The 22073-nt window shown below is 45.2% G+C and overlaps 1 protein-coding gene across 2 annotated transcripts in view; it reads left to right on the top strand.

Moving 5' to 3' along the window:
* Window positions 1–22073, top strand: part of rab4b (RAB4B, member RAS oncogene family) — an 84587-nt gene that overhangs the window by 45391 nt on the left and 17123 nt on the right. Inside the window, exons 3-7 of one of the 2 annotated variants that reach the window (XM_063059942.1) lie at window positions 1862–1976; window positions 6457–6519; window positions 17589–17743; window positions 19243–19338; window positions 21001–21151. In XM_063059942.1, the coding sequence (XP_062916012.1) occupies window positions 1862–1976; window positions 6457–6519; window positions 17589–17743; window positions 19243–19338; window positions 21001–21116 (545 nt within the window). In that variant the 3' untranslated portion in view covers window positions 21117–21151. Of the gene's footprint in view, window positions 1–1861; window positions 1977–6456; window positions 6520–17588; window positions 17744–19242; window positions 19339–21000; window positions 21162–22073 lie in introns of both variants that reach the window. The other variant, XM_063059941.1, reaches the window with a different exon arrangement.

Below are 22073 nucleotides of genomic sequence, written 5' to 3'. Positions count from 1 at the left end.
AAGTCTGTCATTTAAATGGAGTTCGCTTCTTGCAGCTGCAGCTGTGCTCTGAGTCTCGAGCTGCATTCACTGCAAAGACTTTGGTATGGATGTACACTCAGTGGCCACTTCATTAGGTACAGGAATGGAACCCAGCTACTGCAGCCCATCCAGTTCAAGGTTCAACGTGTTGTGTATTCCTATATGCTCTTCTGCACACCACTGTTGTAACACATGGTTATTTGAGTTACCGCTGCCTTCCTGCCTTTCTCCTCTGACCTCGCATTAACAAGGCATTTTTGCCCTCCGAACTGCTGCTCACTGGATGATTTATTTTTAAATTTTTCACACCATCCTCTATAAACTCTACAAATTGTTGTGCATGAAAATCCCAGGAGATTAGCAGCTTCTGGGATACTTAGAACACCCCACCTAGCACCAACAATTGTTGCACGGTCAAAGTCAGATCACAATTTCTTCCCCATTCTGATGTTTGGTCTGAACAACAACTGAGCCTCTTGACCACGCCTGCATGCTTTTATCCATGGAGTTGCTGCTACGTGATTGGCTAATTAGATATCTGCATTAACAAGCAGGTATACAGCTGTACCGAATAAAGTGGCCACTGAGTGTATGTTGGGCAGAGGCCTGTGCTCTTTCCTTGTCCTTGTGCCGTGGAGTGCCCCTGTTTGTGGTAATATTGTCAGATTTCTTCCTTTATAAATTTGTCCTGTGTTTTCTCTTGGCTTCCTTCTCTTTGCTCAAAAGATGCAACCTCTTGGCGAGTTTCCTGGCAACCTAGGCCTACAGAGCTAACTCACATGCTGTAACCCAGGGCCAGCGTATCTCTTCTCTTGCTTGAACTGTTGTTTGCAGGATGAGACGCTGTAATACGCTGGCCTTCCTTCTCCCTGCAATAACTCACGATTCACATCTGCCTGGAGGCAATTCTGTTGAGAAACAATTATCACTGAGACTGGCTATTATAAGCTCCATTAGGTATACTTTCCACTATGGATCATTGAGCAGAGTGCAGGAGAAGCAGAAAACTGATTAGATTTTTTTTCCTCCGACCCTTGTGGGTTACTGGTACCGTGCCTTTTCCAACCCCTGCCCGTCGCACTCTCTCTCCAACGCCACGTCACCTGTGTTCTTTCTATCACCCCTGCAGAGCCCCCTCCCTGACATGTTCCTATTTAAATCTCACATAAATCTGTTACTCAGGAGATCTTGTTAAGATCTAAAGGATGATCAGCTTTTTATTTATTTTTTTATTTACTGACAGAGAGCACAGAATAGGCCCTTCTGGCCCTTCAAGCCACTCCGCCCAGCCTGATCGACCCTGTGCCTAATCATGAGAAAATTTACAATCGCCACTTAAACTACCGACTGGTATGTCTTCAGACTGTGGGAGGAACCCAGCCGGTCACGGGGAGACCGTGCAAGCTCCTTCCCGACAGTGGCAAGAATTGAACCCTGGTCGCCCGTACTGTTAAGCATCGTGCTAACCACTAACTTACCACAGTGGTTTGCACAAAAAGTGGGGGGAGGGCAAGTTTCTAGCTATCCTCATTCCCCTTCCCCAACCTTTTTATTCTGGCATCTTCCCGCTTCCTTTCCAGTCCTGAAGAAAGGTTTATTTGCCCAATGCTGTTTGTTCGTTTCCACAGATGCTGCCTGACCTGCTGAGTTCCTCTAGCACATTGTGTGTGTGGCTCTAGATTTCTAGCATCTACAGATTTTCTCATGTAGATGAGCAGGTTATTTTCTAAAACCAAAACTCCTTCAATGTGGAATTGCTCAGTGGTGTGAATAATAGTTTTCTGACTATCTCCTTCACTGTTAAACGCTGTACTTAAGCCTCTCAATGTACTATGTCCAGTCAAACAGGATTCCAACCACACGATCGGAGTGGAGTTCGGATCAAAAGTAGTTAATGTTGGCGGCAAGACAGTTAAGCTACAGATCTGGGACACAGCAGGGCAAGAGCGTTTCAGGTGAGCCCAAAACTATACATCTGTTTCAAAGTTCAAGGTAAATTTATTATATGAGTACTGTAGTAATTTTATGTATTACACTGTACTACTGCTGCAAAAGGAAACAATGTCATGACATATGTGAGTGATGTGTTCTGTGCTTCCAGATATAAATCTCACTTGTTCATTCGTTACGTCTCATGTCGTATAACATGGGCGACTGTGGTCTTTCCATGACCATGATGGTCTTAGCACATTTTTCTACAGAAGTGGTTTGCCATTGCCTTTTTCTGGGCAGTGTCTTCACAAGACAGGTGACTCCAGCCATTATCAATACCCTTCAGAGATTGGCTGCCTGACGTCAGTGGTCATATAACCAGGATTTGTGATCTGCACCAGCTACTCATATGACCATCCACCACCTGCTCCCATGGCTTCACGTGACCCTGATCGGAGGGGGGAGGGGGTTAAGCAGGTGCCACGCCTTCCCCAAGGGTGATCTGCAGGCTAGTGGAGGGAAGGAGCACCTTACATCTCTTTTGATAGAGATGTATCTCCACCCCACCATCTACCTTTTTCATTTGCTCTTTGTTATGGCTTTGTTCTTACGTTTACTTCTGCGTATTTGTGATCACCTTCCCTATTATTTTTAGGCACTCTTTACTTTTCCTGAATCCACAGTCTCTTACTTTGTATTTTTTTACCCTTTTTAACCGGCAGTTGCCCGCCTTCCAACCTTAGTGCATTAAGTGTCAGTCTTCTTGTGTCCCTATTTTGGCTTCAGTAATTTTTTCATGTTATTTTCTGATCACCTTCATGACCAGTTGAGAAAATGACTACAGAAATGTGATTTTTCTGGTCGCTGTGACTGTCTCGGTGCCTTCACCAGCCAGACAGATGGGTTTGAAGCCTGTTTACGATTCTGTGCGCAGTGAAGTGAACTGAGCACACAGTGGTTCCCTGTTCCTCAGAGAGCCGCTGATTGATGGAGATTTGCCAAACTCAATGAGTCATAGAGTCATCCACCTCAATCTAACTTCTCTACGCTGACCAATATTTTATATCTGAGCTAATCCCATATGCTTGTATTTGGCTGATATCTCTCTAAGCCAGGGGTTCCCAACAGTTTTTAAGTCATGGACCCCTACCATTATTGACAGGGTCTATGGACTCCAGTTTGGGAACCCCTACAGTCTGCACCTATGTATGTAACTGGGAAAAAACCTTTTAAACCTAATTATACCCTCCTCCACCACTTCCTCTGGCAGCTTGTTCCATGTACTCACCATCCTCTCTGGAACATGTTGCCCCTCAGATCCCCTTTAAATCTACCCCCTCTCACCTTTGCACTCAAGTTGTAGGCTCCCCTACCCTGACAAAAAGGCAGTTCACTTTATCATAAACATCTATAAGGTTATCCATCAGCCTCTTTTACTCCAGGGAAAACTGTCCCAGCCTATCCAGTCAACTCAAACGTTGGAAAGCTGCAGGATCAGGACAAGCCAGATGACGGATCAGCCATTCCAGTGTCTCTCGGGTCTCTGGTCTCCCTCTCAAATCTGTGCATTTGTGATGTTTATTGTGGACAAGGTGCCAAGTAAATTTTATCAAGGTACATATATATCACCATATACAACACCGAGAAAGAAATCTCTGGTAATGGCTAAATTGGACTGCTTAGACACAGGAAAACTTCTGTTGAAGGTGTAAAGATCAATTTGCAGCACAGAGTCGTGTGTGTGTAGAGGTAGAGACAGATACATTGGAACATTTAAGAAATTCTTGCATAGGCACTAGGATAATAGAAAAATGGAGGGCCGTGTTAGAGAAGGTTTAAAAAGTCAGCACAACATTGTGGGCCTAAGGGCCTGACTTGTGTGGTAATGTTCTATATTCACAGTGAAGGCATCCGTTAGTCTTGCGAGACCATGGATCTGCGCCTGGAAAGTCTTCACTCTCCAGGGCGCAGGCCTGGGCAAGGTTGTATGGAAGACCGGCAGTTGCCCATGCTGCAAGTCTCCCCTCTCCATGACACCAATGTTGTCCAAGGGAAGGGCATTAGGACCCATACAGCTTGGCACCAGTGTTGTCGCAGAGCAATGTGTGGTTAAGTGCCTTGCTCAAGGACACAACATGTTCCCTTGGCTGGGGCTCGAACTCACGACCTTCAGGTAGCTAGTCCAAAACCTTAACCACTTGGCCACGTGCCCACGTATTCACAGTAGGTGCAAAGAAACTCAATAGAATCAATGAAAAACTGCACACGAACAAAGACAGACAAGCAACCAATGTGCAAAAGATGACAGATTGAGCAAATACATAAAGAAAACAAAATAATTATAAATAAGCATTAAATAATATTGAGATCATGAGTTGTAGAGTCCGTGGAAGTGAGTTCATAGGTTGTGAAATCAGTTCAGCGTTGAGGTGAGAGTGAAGTTATCCACGCTGGTTCAGGAGCTTGATGGCTGAGGGATAATAACTGCTCCTGAACCTAGTGGTTCAGGTCCAAAGGCCCCAGAGGATGGGTTTGCAAAGGTTCTCTGTTCACTTGCAAAAACTCCACCCTCTGAAGTTCCCACTCAGGTGCCCTTTAAATATCTAACCTTTCACCCTTAACCTATGACCACTAGTTCTAGTCTCTGTATTTTCAATTGGTCGATATCCCACTGAAGTTTTCGACAGCCTTCCTCACTATCTCCAACTCTCTCAAAATTTGTGTTTGCCTGCAAGCTTACTCTTCAGCCTATCTACATTTTCAACCAATTTTTTTTCACATGTACAGTACTGTGCAAAAGTCTTAGGTACATATATATAGCTAGGGTGCCTAACTCTTTTGCACAGGACTGAATTTGTCAACGTGGAGCAAAGGGCGAGTTTGGGAGTAAAAGAATGGCGAAGGTGCAGCACCCCAGGAGGGGTGTGGGGCAGGTGGCAGAGAAAGAGTGTCAGGGGCAAAGTGGTGGTACGGGATGCAGACACAGCCATCCCTGAGACACCAGGCAAGGTCATTTGATTCCAAACCAATGGTTTATTGATCATTGCAAGATGTCTATCTGGTACTTTTCACTCCCTGCCCTCTCTCTTCCCCTATTCCTAGCCATGATTCCCCTCTCCCTGCCCCCTTCCCACTCTCAGTCCACAATAGAGACCCAGATCAGAATCAGGTTTATCATCACTCACATATGTCATGTTTTTTTCTGTGTGTGGCAGTAGTACAGTGCAATACATAAAATTACAAAAGTTTTAGGCACCCTAGCTATTTATGTGCCTAAGACTTCTGCACAGTGCTGTGTGTCACAAGGAACAGAGGTCCCATCACTGGTCACAATCCTCCAACCAGATCAACACCCATCCACCACTATTCTGTTTTCTCTGCCAAGCCAGTTTTCAATACAAACTACCAAACCCACGTAGTCGTAATCTTCTGGATCAGCCTACAGTGAGAGAACTTGTCGCAAGCTTCACTAAAGTCTATGTAAACGATGTCCCTGCCCTACCCTCTTCAGTCAAATATTGAGTTACTTTTACTGACTGAATAATTAAGATGTAGAAGCACTGGCTCAGTTGCTGGATCAATTATCCAGAGGTTCATGCTGCTGATCTACAAGCATCTGGCTTTGGTGGTATTGGTTCAATGGTTCCATTTAATACCAGAGAATGTATACAGTACACAACCTGAAATTCTTACTCTTCACAGACATCCATAAAACAGAAGAAAAACCCCAAAGAATGAATGACAGAAAAACATTAGAAGCCTCAAAGCCCCCTCCCTCCTCCCTCCCACGCACAAACAGCAGCAAAGCATCAACCCTCCCCCAACTTGTTCCATCAAAAAGCTTCATCCCCCACCCCCATGACCCACCATGAAAACCCCCAAAGAGACCATGACCTAGATTCCATCAAATACCACTATTCATCCCAACAGTTCGCCATCCCACAGGCTCTCTCGCACTGACAAGGGAAAGCGGTATCACTCCTGCCACAGTGAGCGAGGAAGCAACAATTAAATTCAATGAAGTATTTTCCCAGTTTGGAAAAAATAGTGCTGAGTGCTAAATTATCATATTTTTGTAAAAACTTACCTGATTCTATAATGTCCCACAGATGCTGTGGAAGCCAAGCACTGGGTATATTTAAAAGGGAGGTTGATGAGCTCTTGATTAGTAAGGGTGTCAAAGGTTAGGGGAGAAGGCAAGAGAAAGGGGTTTTGAGGGGGATGATAAATCAGCCATGATCACGTGGTGGAACAGACTCAATGGGCTGAATGGCCTAATTCTGCTCTTGTGTGTATTGGTTTCCAGGGAAGGAGATCAACTGTCTTAACCCACACTGAAAGTTTGACCATACACCCATTTCAATATGGTTTACTAATGCCAGACTTTCAGAGTGGCCTAGCAAGACACAGTTCAACAGGAGTCATGCTGGAGCTAGCGAATTAATGTTCTGCAAATTAATCTTAAGCTCATATTTTCTTTGCCTTTTGCTGTTTTTTTTTCAGGTCGGTAACGAGGAGTTACTACCGAGGAGCAGCAGGTGCACTTTTGGTATATGACATCACAAGGTATGTTCCACTTATGTTCTGCTCTTCTTCATACAAAGTAACACGGCAGTGATTTGTCTATTAGATAAAAGCTGTTTGTTCACTCGTTATGTGCTGTGTCATATGACGTGGGTGATCACAGTCTATCCATGACCATCTTATTCTTGGCAACTCTTTCTACAGAACTGCTTTGCCGCCTTTTTCTGGGCAGTGTCTTTTCAAGACGGATTACCCCTCCCCACCCCCACCCCAACCATTATCAATACTCTTCAGAGATTGTCTGCCTGGCGCCAGTGGTCACATAACCAGGTAACCAGGACTTGTGATATGCACCAGGTGCTACACCTTGCCCAAGGGTGACCTGCAGGCTAGCGGAGGGAAGAAGTGCCTTACACCTCCTTTGGTAAAGACAAATCTCCATCCCACCACCCGACATAAACAGTACGTCTTGGATGAGCTTGTATTTGCCAGCATTTTCTGCTTTGTGATTCCATTTCAGGCATCTTTTTTTATGCAAGGTTGTATATGGAAGGAAGATGGTAGAGGGTTTGAGAGAGGAAGTTCAAGAACTTGGGGTTGGCTCATGGAAGCCACAACCGTCAGTGGCAGTGTTTAAGTCCAGAGGTGGAGAAATGCAGAGATTTTGGAGAATGGTAGGGCTGGCCACTGAACGTAATACTGCAGGAGCAAACCGAAAGATCAGAATTAAGTTTAATATCACCGCCATATGTCATTGCGGCAACAGTATATTGCAGTACACAATAATAGACAAAATGTGAATAACACACTGAATGTTTGGCAAATTTAGTATATCTCGTGTGTGTGTGTGTGTGTGTATAAATACATATAATAGTTACATTAAATAAGTAGTGCAAAAATAGAAATAAAAAGTAGTGAGGGAGTGTTCATGGGTTCAATGTCCATTCAGAAATCGGATGGCGGAGGGAAAGAAGCTGTTCCTGAATCACTGAATGTGTGCCTCCAGGCTTCTGTACCTCCTACCTGATGGCAGCAATGAGAACAAGACCTGGTTGAGGGGGGCTCCTAATGATGGACGCTGCCTTTTTGAGGCATCGCTCCTTGAAGATGTCCTGGATTCTACAGAGGCTAGTGCCCATAATAATGGAGTTGACTAGGTTTATAACTCTCTGCAGCTTATTTTAATCCAGTGCAATAGCACCCCCCCCCCCACCACCACCACCCTACCCCCATAACAGGCAGTGATGCGCTCCGCAGTACAACTAGAAATTTGTGAGTGTTTTTGGTGACATACCAAATCTCCTCAAACGCCAAATCAAATATAGGCACTGTCGTGTCTTCGTTGTAACTGCATTGATGTGTTGGCTCAAGGTTAGATCCTCAGGGGTATTCACACTCAGGGACTTTTGAAATTGCTCACTCTCTCCACTTCTGATCCCTCCACAGAGTTGGCGTTTGAAATAGTGGGCAATTTGTGGAAAACCCATCAAAGCTGATGTATCTGAGCATGAATTTGGTGGGGCCTTTACCTTCTCAGTTGACGAAACTACCAGTAAATCTACATTTTAACTGAATGGTGGCTACCAGAAGACTTAATTTAGTTACAGACTAGGTCCTGATTACAGAATAAAATGATTATCCACAGGTCTAGCTGTAAATTTCTAATTTTCTATTACAACAGTTGATGCATGCTATAACATAATTATAACAAGGGTGGAAATGCCTCTCTGCCAAAGGAGGTGTAAGACGATCCTCCCCTACGCTAGTCTGCAGGTCACCCTTAGCCCCCTGGTCAGGGTCACGTGAAGCAGGTGGTGGATGGTCGTATGAGCAATAGGTGCAGATCACAAGTCCTGGTGATGCGACCACTGACACCAGGCAGATAATCTCCGAAGTGTGTTGATAATGGCTGGGGTCATTGTAAAGACACTGGCCAGAAGAATCATGGTCATGGAAAGATCATGATCACCTACGTCGTACAACCCAGCACATAACATAACAGAAAATATATTGGTTATTAGTCCTTATGATTCTTTCTCCGATAATGTGTACCAACAATGTACTATAATTATCAAGCTAAGAGGGCATTATTAATAATGAAATTTGCATTTGTACTGTACCTTACAATATCTAATTCATGCACTTTGTTTATTTATGTGTAATTCATTTGTAGATTTCTTACTTTCCCAAGTTATTGTGTGTTATGTGTACTACTGTGCTTTATTCTCTGGTTCGGAGAAATGTCTCATTTGACGGTATATAGTTAAAAGGCAATAAACTTGATTTGGGTAGCTGGCCTCACAAATTTGGTACTCCCTGAAGCCAATACGGTATTTTTGAAATACAGCCACAGTTCGAATGCTGAAAATGCAGGGCAAGCTCTCATGAGCCAGAAGAGGTAATGGTAGTCGTTGAACCATTTATCAGATTATGAGGTCAAGAGCCCGTCTTATTGTACAAGGGGACCATTCAATAGTCTTATAACAGCAGGATAGAAGTTGTCCTTGAGCCTGGCCGCACCTTCAGGCTTTCATATCTTCTGCCCGGTGGGAAGGAGGAGAAGGGAGAATGGTGTTTTGCTTAGGTTAGCTGCTTTGCGGGGTAACGAGAAACAGGATCCATTGAGAGGAGGCTGATTTTCTTGATGTACTAGGCTGTTTAGGATGGTGCTGAATACTGATAGCTCGGGGTTGAGGAGTTTGATATTACTAATTAGCTTGCAGACGTTTGATCACCAGTCAAGATTATATCCTCAGTGTGCAGTTGTTGGCGTTTCTCTCTGGGAGTGCTCGCGTTAATATAGGCTACCCACCCCCCCAACCCCTGTTCTCTTACTTCAAAATCGATACCATCTACAAACCCCTAGAGCCAAAGAAACGTGAGCCAATCGAATTCAAAGGTCCCCCTCCACAAGCTAGAAGGTGAAAGGTGAGACCAGGTGAGGGGGAAAGGTAGGTGAGTGGGGGAGGGAAGATGAAGTGGGAAGCAGGGAGGTGATAGGTAGAAAAGTTAAAGTGCTGAAGGAGGAGGAATTGAAATACTCCCTGCTTTCTAGTATAATCATATATTAATGTTATTTAAACCCAATGACAGCAGTCAACGTAACCACAAGTAATTTGAAAGGTAAGAAGCATATAGGATACGCAAACCAGTTTTAAGTCAAAGCAAATACCACAGCAATTAACTTGCTAAAAAGTCTTGGAAAATGGCAAAGCTTCGGGCAGCTGAAAGCTTGGGAATGCGCCAAGTCAGGCACCATCCATGGAAATGAACAAACAGTCAACTGTTTGGTCTGAGACCCTTCTTCAGGACTGAGAACAACAGCCCAAAATGTCAACTACTTATTCATTTCCATCGATGCTGCCTGGCTTGCTGAGTTCCTCCAACGTGATGTGTGTGTGTTGCTTTGGATTTCCAGCATCTACAGAATCACAATTGGGTTCAATATCACCAGCATATGTAGTGAAATTTGTTGTTTTTGTGGCAGAGGGACAATGTAATATAAAAATGTGAATTATAGTAAATGTAAATATATATATCTGTGCCCGCGATGTAGTGCTACCTGCACCCAGACTTTGGAGTAAGAGGTCCTGGGTTCGAATCTGGCTGGCTCCTCGCATGAGTTCCACCTGTGCTGGGTTGTGTTTAGCTAGCAACTCGGCCTTGTAAAACAGAGAAATGCTAAAGAAATGGCAGGGTTGCTGCCCGATGCACCAAATGAGGCATGGGGAAGTAATTTACCCCGATATATGTGTGTGTGTCATTGGAAATTGTCCTGTGATTAGATTGGTGTTAAATCAGAGTTGTCAGGGTTGTTGGGGCAGGGCGGCTCGAAGGGTCAGAAGGGCCTACTCTGTGCTGTATCTCTCAGTAAATAAATACTCAAAGTACATTCATTATCAAAGTATGTATACTATATGCAACTTTGAGACTGGTCTCCTTACAGGCAGCCACAAAATGAAGAAACCTAATAGAACCCATTTTAAAAAAAGACTGTCAGACACCCAATGTGCAGGGGAAAATAAACTGATTGTGCAAACAACAAAAGTAAGCAAATAACATTCAGAACTGATGTTCACGAAGGTGAGACCACAGCCACAAAGTCAGTCATCACCATAGCCAATCCACAGTCCTGTTAGTTGCAGGCCACAGTCTCAGTTCAGAGACGTGTAAGACTGAGACTTACATGTCTCGGTCTCAGAGACATGTAAACCTTGCTAAGCAGCAATCTGAACTGATCCGTCCCTCACCTCTGGCCCCACGCGTAAATTGTCCAAGTCTTGGGTGGTTTCTCACTCGTGGAAGCTCCCAGGCCTTGCTGCTTCAATATGCTCTCGGGCTGGAGCCCCACCACCTCAATACAGCCTGTACCTGATCTTTCCAATTTGGCCCAGCATTTAAATCAATCAAACCTTGGGTCTTTTCTGACTCTCGGGTTCTGCCTCATTGTATTGCCTCCAAATCCGCTCCAGCACTGGGCCATTCCCCGATCTTGTGCCCAGGCCAGGATTCAGGTTAAACTAGCTGTCAGATGTATTTAGGATGAAAATGTCCAGTGAGGTGTTAAGAGTAAAATATTATTGTATAACCTAAATAAAAAGGCCCCTTGACGTCTTTTTCCAAAGTAAATAATGAACAGCTTGCAGCAAAGCTTCACAGAGTCACTACTGGTGCTTCATTGTGTGGAACAGACAGGGATCACCTGCTAACAAGCTAATGGACAAAACACGGATGGTGTTGTGTCAGACTATTGCCATTTCCAGGTATTGGTTTATTATCATCCTGTAGATCGAGCTCCAGTGAAAAACTTCAACACAAGAAAGTCTGCAGATGCTGGAAATCAAAAGCAACAGACACAAGGTGCTGGGGGAACTCAGCAGGTCAGGCAGCATCTGTGGAAATGAATAAACAGTCGATGTTTCATGCCAAGATGCTTCTTCAGGACTAGAGAGGAAGGGGCAGAATAAAAATGTGGGGGATGGGAGGGGAAGGAGGCTAGCCGGCAGGTGAAGCCAGCTGGGTGGGAAAGGTAAAGGGCTGGAGAAAAAAGAATCCTATAGAAGTGGGGAGTGGACCATAGAAAGGGGAGGAAGGGACACGGTATAATGGGCAAGTGAGAAGAGATAAAAGGACTGAGTGGGGAGTGGGGGGAGGATTTGTTTACCGGAAGGAGAAATCGATATTCATGCCATCAGGTTGGAGGCTACCCAGACACAATATGAGGTGTTGCTCCTCCACCCTGACGGCGGCTTCATCTCGTCACAAGAGCAGGCCGCAGACCAATATGTCGGAATGGGAATCAGAATTAAAATGTCTGGCCACCGGGAAGTCCCGATTGTGGTGGATGGTGCAGAGGAGCTTGACGAAGCATCTGCCACAGGTGGGACTTCCCCAGTAGCCAAAACCGTGACAATTTACGACGGGTCTCACCTTTACATTGTCCCAGCTCAAGCTCAACTTGTTTGAGTGCCGTCCAGGCAGATCATGCTGTGCAACCCAGCCAAATGTGAGGTGTGGCACTTTGGGATATGAACTGTAAAGGGATGGTAAAATAGTTTATTACTGTCACATACTGAGGCACAGTGAAGAATTTGCATACTGTCCATCCAGATAAATGCATTGCAGTAGTGCTTTGAAGTGGTACAAGGTAAAACCTTATATTCCATCTTGGCAGCCTCCAACCCAATGGCATGAATATAGATTTCTCCTTATGGTTTAAAAAAAATTCCTCCCCCTCCCCTCTTCTATTCCCCACTCTGGCCTTTTACCTCTTCTCCCCTGCCTATTTCGTTCCCCTGGGTGTACCCTCTTCCTTCCCTTTCTATGGTCCCCACCCCTCTCCTGTCAGATTCCTTCTTCTCCAGCCCTTTACCTTTCCCACCCACCTGGCTTCACCTAGCTATCACCTTCCAACTAGCCTCTTTCCTCTTCTCCCACCATTTTATTCTGGAGTCATCCCCTCCCCCTTCCTTTTCGGTCATGAAGAAGGGTCTCAGCTGAAAACATCAGCTGTTTATTCATTTCCATCAGTGCTGCCTGACCTGCTGAGTTCATCCAGCATTCTGTGGGTTGCCCTGGATTTCCAGCATTTGCATACTATATCTCCCAGTGGCCACCCATTTTAATTCCACTTCCCATTCACATTCCGCTATGTCTGTCCATGGCCTCCTCCACTGTTGTGATGAGGCCACACTCAAGCTGGAGGAGCAACACCTTATACTCCCTCTGGGTAGCCTCCAACCTAATTGCATGAGCATCGATTTCTCTAACTTCCGGTAATGGCCCCCCCGCCTTCACTTACCTCCTTGCCTGCCCATTGCCTCCCGCTGGTGTTCCTCCCCCCTTTTCTTTCCCTTTTGTCCTTTCCTATCAGACTCCCCCTTCTCCAGCCCTGTATCTCTTTCACCATCAACTTTCCAGCTCTTTACTTCATCCCTCCCCCTCCCGGTTTCACCCATCACCCTGTGCTTCTCCCTCCCCTCCCCCATCTTTTAATTCTACCCCTCATCTTTTTTTTTCTCCGGTCCCGCTGGAGCGTCTTGGCCTGAAACAGCAGCTGTACTCTTTTCCATAGGTGCTGCCTGGCCTGCTGAGTTCCTCCAGCCTTTTGTGTGTGTTATTTGCATACCTTCTCATGTTTAAATGTGGAATAAAGTGTTACACTACTGAAAAAGTGTAGGTAAACAATAAGATGCAAAGTCATAATGAGGTAACTTTGTGAGTCCAAGAGTCCATCTTATCGCACTAGCTTCAATAGTCTTATCAGAGTGGGATAGAAGCTGTCCTTGAGCTTAAAAATGAGTCCATAGGTTGTGGGAACAGTTCAGTGATGGGCCGAGTGGTTATCCCCTGTGATTCAAGAGCATGATGGTTGAGGGGTAATAACTGTTCCTGAACCTGGTGGTGTGGGTCCTGAGGCTCCTGTACCTCCTTCCTGATGGCAGCAGTGAGAAGGGAGCATGACCTGGATGATGAGGGTCCTAGAAGATGGACGCCGCTTTCCTGCGACAGCACTTTATAGATCTGTGCTCAGTGGTAGGGAGGGCTTCACCCTCGACGGATTGGACAGATTCCACTCCTTCTTGTAGGCTTTTCCGTTCAAAGGCATTGATGTTTCCACCCCAAAGCTGCAATGTAACCAATAGTTCCTTTTAAAGTCAAGAAATCTGTGCAATATGCATCCTGAACTTCCTTCAATATATTCTCCACTGCACATCTATAGAAGTTTGTCTAAGTTTTAGATGATATGCTGAATCTTTGCAAACTTCTGAAGAAGTGGAGGTGCAGTCGTACATAATGGCAAAACGTGCAGGACCCATGGCAGATCCTATGAAATAATAATACTGAGGAATTTAAAGTTGCTGACCCTCTCCTCCACCTGAAGTCAATAATCAGCTCCTTGGTCGTGTGACATTGAGTGAGAGGTTGTTGTAGTGGCACCACTCAGCCAGATTTTCAGTTTCCTTCCTATCTGCTGATTCATCACATCCTTTGATTCAGCCTACGACAGTGATGTCGTCAGCATGTCGTAAATATGGCACTGAGGGTGTACTTGCCCTCACAGTCGTAAGTGTAAAGCGAGTAGAGCAGGGGTCTAAGCGCACAGCCTTATGTGAGAATCCAGGATTCTCTCGGACTTTCCTGAAGGTTTCCAGTGTGAAATAAGGAAATATTTTGCAAATACAGCTCTCTTTGTGGGCTAGTTTTAGTCAGTCGCAATGAATGGTCCAGTTTTCTTTTACAAGTCAGTCAGTTACAGTGCCTGCTTTGCACAAACTATCCTGGATGTTACTGATCAAACATGTCACTCTTGGCATTTGAAGAGTCTCTGAGTAATATTTTGCCACAAGGGACCTATTACAGATAAAGCTAGCAGATGCCTATTTTTAGACTACAGTAATCTATCTGTTTGAAATTTTTTTTAAATACCTGATGTCCCTGTTTGGTCGCCTATGTCATACAACATGGCACATAATGATGATGACTATAGTGCTACCACAAGACAACGAATTTCGTGGCCAAGATCTGTGGTAGTAAGTGTTGAACTTGTAAATCCTGCCTGTTGAGCCCAGTCAATGAGATTTACTTTTATTCTTCTGAACTGTTGACTGTGCCTGGTTAATCTAACCTCTGTCATATGATCAACCTTTCCAGAGCCAGTACAGTGCGCCTTTCATTACACTCGTGATAGTAAATATACCGTAAGACCATAAGAGATAGGAGCTGAATTAGGCCATTTGGCCCGTCGAGTCTGCTCTGTCATTTCATCATGCCTGATCCATTTCCCTCTCAGCCCCCATTTCCTGCCTTCTCCCCAGATCCCTTCGCACCCAAATTCATTCTTCTGAATTCTAGTGAGTACCAGGCCCTGAGCTTTCAATCGCTCCTCATATGATAAGCATTTCAATCCTGGAATTGATTTCATGAACCTCCTCTGAGCCCTCTCCAATGTTAGCACATCCTTTCTTAGCTAAGGGGCCCAAAACTGCTCACAATAGTCCAAGTGCCTTATAAGGCCTCAACATTACATCCTTGCTTTTATATTCTAGTCCTCTCAAAATAAATGCTAATATTGCATTTGCCTTCCTCACCTGCAAGTTAACCTTTAGGGAATCTTGAATGTAAACTCCCAAGTCCCTTTGCACCTCAGTTTTTTTAATCACCGCACATGTTGTCTCACCAAGTTTCTTGTTCCTGTACTCAACCATTGGCCTTCTGTAACTGCTGGATGCGACCGCATGCTTGCCTTCAACGGTTGGCACAAGGGATCCCTTTGCCCATCAACATTTTCTAATCCATCACCATCTACGGTCCTGCGCAAATGTGTTAGGCACACATACATCATATCGCTGGGGTGCCTAAGGCTTTTGCACAGGACTGTATCTGTCAACGGAGCAGAGAGCGAGTTTGTAAATCTGGGGAATCGCGAGGGTGGAGTGCCACGGGAGGGGTGAGGGACAGGTGACAGACAAGGAGTGCCAGGGTCTGGGGGGTGTCGTGGGTGCAGACACACCCAGTCCTGAGACACCAGGCAAGGTCATTTGATTCCAAACAATTGGTTTATTGATCATTACAGAATGTCTCTCTGGTGCTTCCCACTCCCTCCCCTCTCTCTTCCCCTTTTCCCAACCATGATTCCCCTCTCCCTGCCCCCTTCCCACTCTCAGTCCACAACAGAGACCCATATCAGAGTCAAGTTTATCATCACTCACATGTCATGAAATTTGTTTTTTTATGACAGCAGTACTGTACAATACATTAAATTACTGCAGTACTATGCAAAAGTCTAAGATATATATAGATATATATATGTATGTGTGCCTAAGACTTTTCAGAGAACTGTAAACAGTACTGTGTTTGTTGTTCCCATATTTATTCACTGTCTCTGCGTCTGTCATGTATTTGCCTGCTCGCTTGACATCCAAATCACTTTGAAGTCTATTTGCGCCTTCTCCACAATTCGCCCACTCAGCTCATGTCGCAAGCTCACAAATGCTAGTGAGACTCAGGAGACTGCAGCCGCTGAAATCTGCAGGAACTCAGCATGCTGAGCCACCTCCGCGGGGAGGAACAGACAGTCAGTGAATTGAGAGATTAAAAAGGTGGAGGGAAGGGTGTGGAGGAAGGCTGGCTGGTGATAGACAGGTGGATCCAGATGGGGAGGGTATAGAGTAGGAATGATGTAAGACAGCGGTCCCCAACCACCGGGCCGCAAAGCATGTGCTACCGGGCCGCGAGGAAACGATATGATTTGGCGATATGAGTCAGCTGCACCTTTCCTCATTCCCTGACACGCCCACTGTTGAGCTTGAACGCACACGAGGTCATTACCCGCGCGTCATCCGTGTCAGCGCGGGAAGGAGATCAACTCCTCGAGCTTGCAAATGACGGCGGGCTGAAAAGTATGTTTGACGTAACATCTCTGCCGGCATTCTGGATCAAAGTCAAGGCTAAATATCCTGAGATAGCCGGGAAAGCACTGAAAACGTTGCTTCCATTTCCAACATCATTTCACGGCGAAGCGAGGTTTTCTGCAATGAATGCAATGAAAACTAAATTGCGGTATAGACTGGACATAAGGAACCCTCTTCGAGTATCGCTGTCTCCCATCACCTTTCGATAGGACCATCTTGTTGCAGGGAACAAGCCCAGGGCTCCCACTGATTCAGTGATATTGGTGTGTTGCAATGATTTTATATGTTCATATGGGGAAAATATGTGCTGTGTGTTTAATATCCAAACGTTACTTAAAATGTTATGATGCTATTGACTTACTTATATAACCATATAACAATTACAGCACAGAAACAGGCCATCTCGCCCCTTCTAGTCCGTGCCGAACGCTACTCTCACCTAGTCCCACCGACCTGCACTCAGCCCATAACCCTCCATTTCTTTCCTGTCCATATACCTATCCAATTTTTCTTCAAATGATAATATCAAACCTGCCTCTACCACTTCTACTGGAAGTTCGTTCAACACTTACTTCAAGCTCCCCTGTCCTCCCCTGACTTATCACTGTATTCATGCGCGGAAAATATGCGCTGTGTGTTTAATATTTAATTCGTTAGATAAACCCTTTAGAAACCAAATTGAGCCACTTACCACTTATATTCCGATCGTGATTAACACCCCGCCCCCCCCCAACAGAATCACCAAAAACTATTTGCAGGGAAAATAATCGGCAGGTACACGCATGTGCACTGGTGCCCACGCAAAGCTTCATGGTCATTGTAGTCTTTTCTGGGTAACCACAACATATTCAACTGCTACTCTTGTCCGTTTGCAACCTCACCCCACCCCCCCACCCCGGTCGGCTGGTCCGCAAGAATATTGTCAATATTAAACCGGTCCGCAGTGCAAAAAAGGTTGGGGACCGCTGATGTAAGAAACTGAATCTGCTGGAGGAATTCCAGTGGGTCAACCCTGTTCCATCATTCCATTAGTTTAGGGGTTCCCAACCTTAATAATGTTGGTCCTGATATTAAAATAAAAGGTTGGGAACCCCTCCATTAGCGTATGGATTATTTGTACCTCGTCACTTTGATTCCTTAAAGCTTACTCACCAAAACATGAAATGTAACTCCCCTCTGTCTTCTTTCTTCATCAAGCCGTGAGACCTACAACGCACTCACAAACTGGTTGACAGATGCCCGGACCCTTGCCAGTCCTAATATCGTCATTATTCTCTGTGGGAACAAGAAGGACTTGGATGCTGATCGGGAGGTCACGTTCCTGGAGGCTTCACGCTTTGCACAAGAAAACGGTAACTCTTTTGCTATCTAGTCATTTTTTTTTTCCAGTTTACCCTGAGCCTAATCCATATCAGGAAGTCACTGGCACTGCGCAACCAACAGACGAGAGCAAGGATTCCCAACCTTTTTTTAAAAATCTTTTTATTAAATTAGTACACACCGGATAAAACATATAGCAACCAATACATTGTTACAATATAGATATACAAGAAATATTAATACAAAAAAAAATGAAAACAACATAGGTTAGTTAAAAAAATAACAAGGTGATATAATTGTATACAACAGGAATTCTGCAGATGCTGGAAATTCAAGCAACACACATTAAAGTTGCTGGTGAACGCAGCAGGCCAAGCAGCATCTGTAGGAAGAGGTGCAGTCGACGTTTCAGGCCGAGACCCTTCGTATACTAGCTTTCCATATAACGGTAGAGAGAAAAAAAACCAGAAGAAAAAGAAACCCAAAAAAAAACTACTGTGCCACTAAGCTACAAAGCAAAGCAATGGGCTAGCTAGGTAAATAGTAAACATAACCAGATTTAATAATCATGTCCTCAAACCTGACCTCCATTAATAGCAGATAAAATCCACGAAGGGAGTATATATATGATCAGAGAGAAAAAAAATTACATTAAATGAAAATATTTAATAAAAGATCTCCAGGTCTGTTTCAACCTTTTTTATGCCATGGACCGATACCATTAACCGAGGGGTTTGTGGACTAGAGGGACATGTACTCTGTCAGGAGCTTTTGAGGGACATGCTGCCATTTGAACTGGGCTTTCCAGTGAATATTTGGAAGTCTGGGCTTTTCTTTACCATCCTGGAATCGTAGCTCGCTTATAGTACCAGAAGTGGGGTTCACTGGCGGATTCGATTCAATGTGAAGTTGAATTTGCTGCCGCCATTTGGTCTCCACAGGGCCTGCATTTGCTCAGAGCTCCCTTTTCTCGTTGGTCTTTCAGAGGTTTGACTTTTTCTCCTCAAAATTCCAGAACAATGGGAGAAGCAATTCCAAGTTTAGAGGGTAGTGGAGGTAGTTTCCATCAGAGGGAATTGTAGGGGATTATAAAACAGCCCAGCATGGAAGGAGACCTAAAGGACAATTCATTCCCATTTGGCCTATATCCCTCTGTACCAGGGGTTACCAACCCTTTTTATACCATGAACCAATACCATTAAGCAAGCGGTCTGTGGAGCCCCCTGCTGTGCACCTTTCCTATCCACGCCCTTGTCCAAATGTCTTTAAGTGTCATACTTGTATCTGCCTCTGGCACCAGTCACCAGGGGTAAAGGCTGAGCGACTGTAGCCTTGTGACGAAGCACTAAGCTTCCTCTGTCCCAACTGTCATGCAGCTGAGGTCAACGGGACAGCAAGTATCCCCTCCTTGCGCGTTGCCCCAGTTTCAGACAGCAATGGTCCCATCATACCTGGGACGTCAAGGTAGCAGCGCGTAGCTGCGCTTTTCTGAAGGGCTCAGCTGAGGTTCTTTCTGGTCTTCCCGCTGTAGAGCTGATGTTCCTGGAGACCAGCGCGCTGACTGGGGAGAACGTGGAAGAAGCATTTCTGAAGTGTGCAAGGACCATCTTAAATAAAATTGAATCAGGTAAGAAAAGAATGCGCTTGTGGAACAGTGTTTGATCTTGTGTCCTCCGCCACCAGTGCGACTGTCCGGCCATGTCTTCACCAGCACTTCTGTTTTCCTTCTGAGGCTCTGTTAGCACCCCCGTGTTCCCGCTCAGGATGAACGTCGGCTGTCATCGGGGTAGGGGGCGGTGCTGTATTTTACTCACTCATATAGGCATCCGTTAGTCCCGTGAGACCATGGATTTGCGCCTTGGAAGGTTTCCAAGGCACAGGCCTGGCCAGGGTTGTATGGAAGACCAGCAGTTGCCCATGCTGCAAGTCTCCCCTCTGCACGCCACAGATGTTGTCCAAGGGAAGGGCATTAGGACCCACACAGCTTGGCACCAGTGTCGTCGCAGAGCAATGTGTGGTTAAGTGCCTTGCTCAAGGACACAATACACTGCCTCAGCCAAGGCTCGAACCTTCGACCTTCAGATCACTAGACGAACGCCTTAACCACTTGGCCACGCACCAACACCGCACTCACTCGACATCTTGGGAAATCATGAACTCAGAGCAGAGACTTAGCTGAGAGGGGAGAGAATTAATTGGAACCTGAAGGGACACTTTTTCATAGAACATAGAACAGTACAGCACGGGAACAGGCCATTCAGCCCGCATTGTTGGGCTGAACCAGCTAAAAAGCAAATCAAAAACACCCAAATGCTAATTCCTCCTACCTACACCATGTCCCTATCCCTCCATCTTCCTCACATCCATGTGTCTACCCAAACGTCTCTTAAAAGCCTTTAATGTATTTGCCTCTACCATCATAGGGCAGCATAGTCCAGGCATCCATGGCCCTCTGAGTAAAAAGCTTACTCTGCACAAAAACACTTGAACTTATCCCCTCCCACCTTCAAATAGATACTCTATCTATGCCTCTCATAATCTTATAAATCTCTATCAGATCTCCCCTCAGCCCCTGGCGCTCCAGAGAAAATAACCCAAGTTTATTCACCCTCTCGTGATAGCTCATGCCCTCTAAACCAGGCAGCATCCTGGTAAACCTTTTCTCCAAAGCCTCAGCATCCTTCCTATAGTGAGGTGACCAGAATTGTATGCAGTACTCCAGATGTGTCCTAACCAGAGTTTTATAAAGTTCCAACATAATCTCTTGACTTTTGAACTCAATGCCTCGACAAATGAAAGCAAGTATTCCATAAGCCTTCTTAACCACCTTATTGACCTGTGTAGTCACTTTCAAGGAGCTATGAACTTGGATTCCAAGCTCTCTCTGCTCAGCAACACCGTTAAGGATCTTGCCTGGAAGGTAGTCCATTTATGGTATGAGCTGCCGGAGGAAGTGGTTGAGGCAGGTTCGAAAGTCTTAGGCACCCTAGATTTTTTTAATACTAATTTTATTTTAGATGTTTATTTTTGTCTTCTGCATTAGCGTGTCAGAAGAAAAGAGCAAATTTTAGATGTCCGAACGTTCATTTTCCAGGAACTTAAAAGTTACAGAGGAATGTTTGTATTTCATTAAAGAAATTAACATATTAAGAATAGAATACTTTCAAGGAATCTCTGCAAACTCCCAAGGAAGTAGAGGGGCTGCCGTGCTTGCTTTGTACTGGCGCTGACGTGCTGGGTGCAGGCTGTTTTAACGAAATGCAGCCGCCTTCCTGTTGTATACTTACAGGTGAGCTCGACCCCGAGCGCATGGGCTCAGGGATCCAGTACGGCGACGCCTCGCTACGCCAACTTCGGCAGCCCAGAAGCATGCAGACGCAAAACAAACAGCAGTGCAACTGCTAGGCACGGTGGCCGTGACTCGATGCTGTGGAGCTCATGTAAGAGCAGGTAGGATTCACGGTGCGGTGTGAAGACAGAAGCTTTCTGGGGATTCAGTTGTGTTTCCAAGGTGGCGAAAGGATAAATTAAGGACCCTGGGAGTAAATCAAGAAAATAATGGGGGGGGGGGGGGCGCGGCCATCACCTTAAAATCAGAGCCACATTGAACTGTGTTGGTGTCAGGAAGCTTTTCTCCTAATGGTCTTATTAAGGATGTCAATGGATACGGGGAGAAGGCAGGAAAATGCGGTTGCAAGGGTTAATAAGTCACCCAAGATGCAGTGGCAGAGTAGACTTGATGGGCCGAATGGCTTAATTCTTCTCCTGGGTTTTATGGCCTAATGGTCCACAGTGTGCTGGAGCTCTCTCCCTAGCGTAGGGGTTCCCAACGTGCAGTCCGTGGACCCCTGGGTTGGTAGTAGGGGTCCCTGGCATTAAAGAAAAGGTTGGGTATCCCGTGTCACAGTGCTTAGGGGTGAGTTAGCATTTTCAGTGTTGAGATTAATAAATTTTAAGTGAGACAAAGATACCAAGGTAGATGAATGAAGTCGCATAAGGCTTAGCCAAATGGATAGGCACCAAGTGTACTTTACACAAGGTCTTTTGCAGAGAGAAAAAAAATGAATGCTATCCAGTCAGTTTTGACTGGATTTTCATCCAGGTCTCAGAGAAAGACAGAAGAAGAGCTTTCAGCTTCATCTCTGATTTGCATCAACGAGACTTCCGGTAGCGCTCATGGAGTGAAGTCGCGTTCTTGACTCGCTCCATTACCTCTGAGTTTTTTCTCTCTATGGTCAGCTATACTTTAATTAACTATTAAGGCATCAATTTTTACAATACTTTGAATTAAACTGAATTCTCTGACAATTGGATGATACTGAGATCGGCTATGTCTAAGAACGGGAAAGACGGCAAGGATGG

Source organism: Mobula hypostoma, chromosome 10, assembly GCF_963921235.1.
Source record: "Mobula hypostoma chromosome 10, sMobHyp1.1, whole genome shotgun sequence".
Lineage (NCBI taxonomy): Eukaryota > Metazoa > Chordata > Chondrichthyes > Myliobatiformes > Myliobatidae > Mobula > Mobula hypostoma.
Note: the sequence above shows the minus strand (reverse complement) of the source record. Positions and strands in the feature narration are given on the sequence as shown.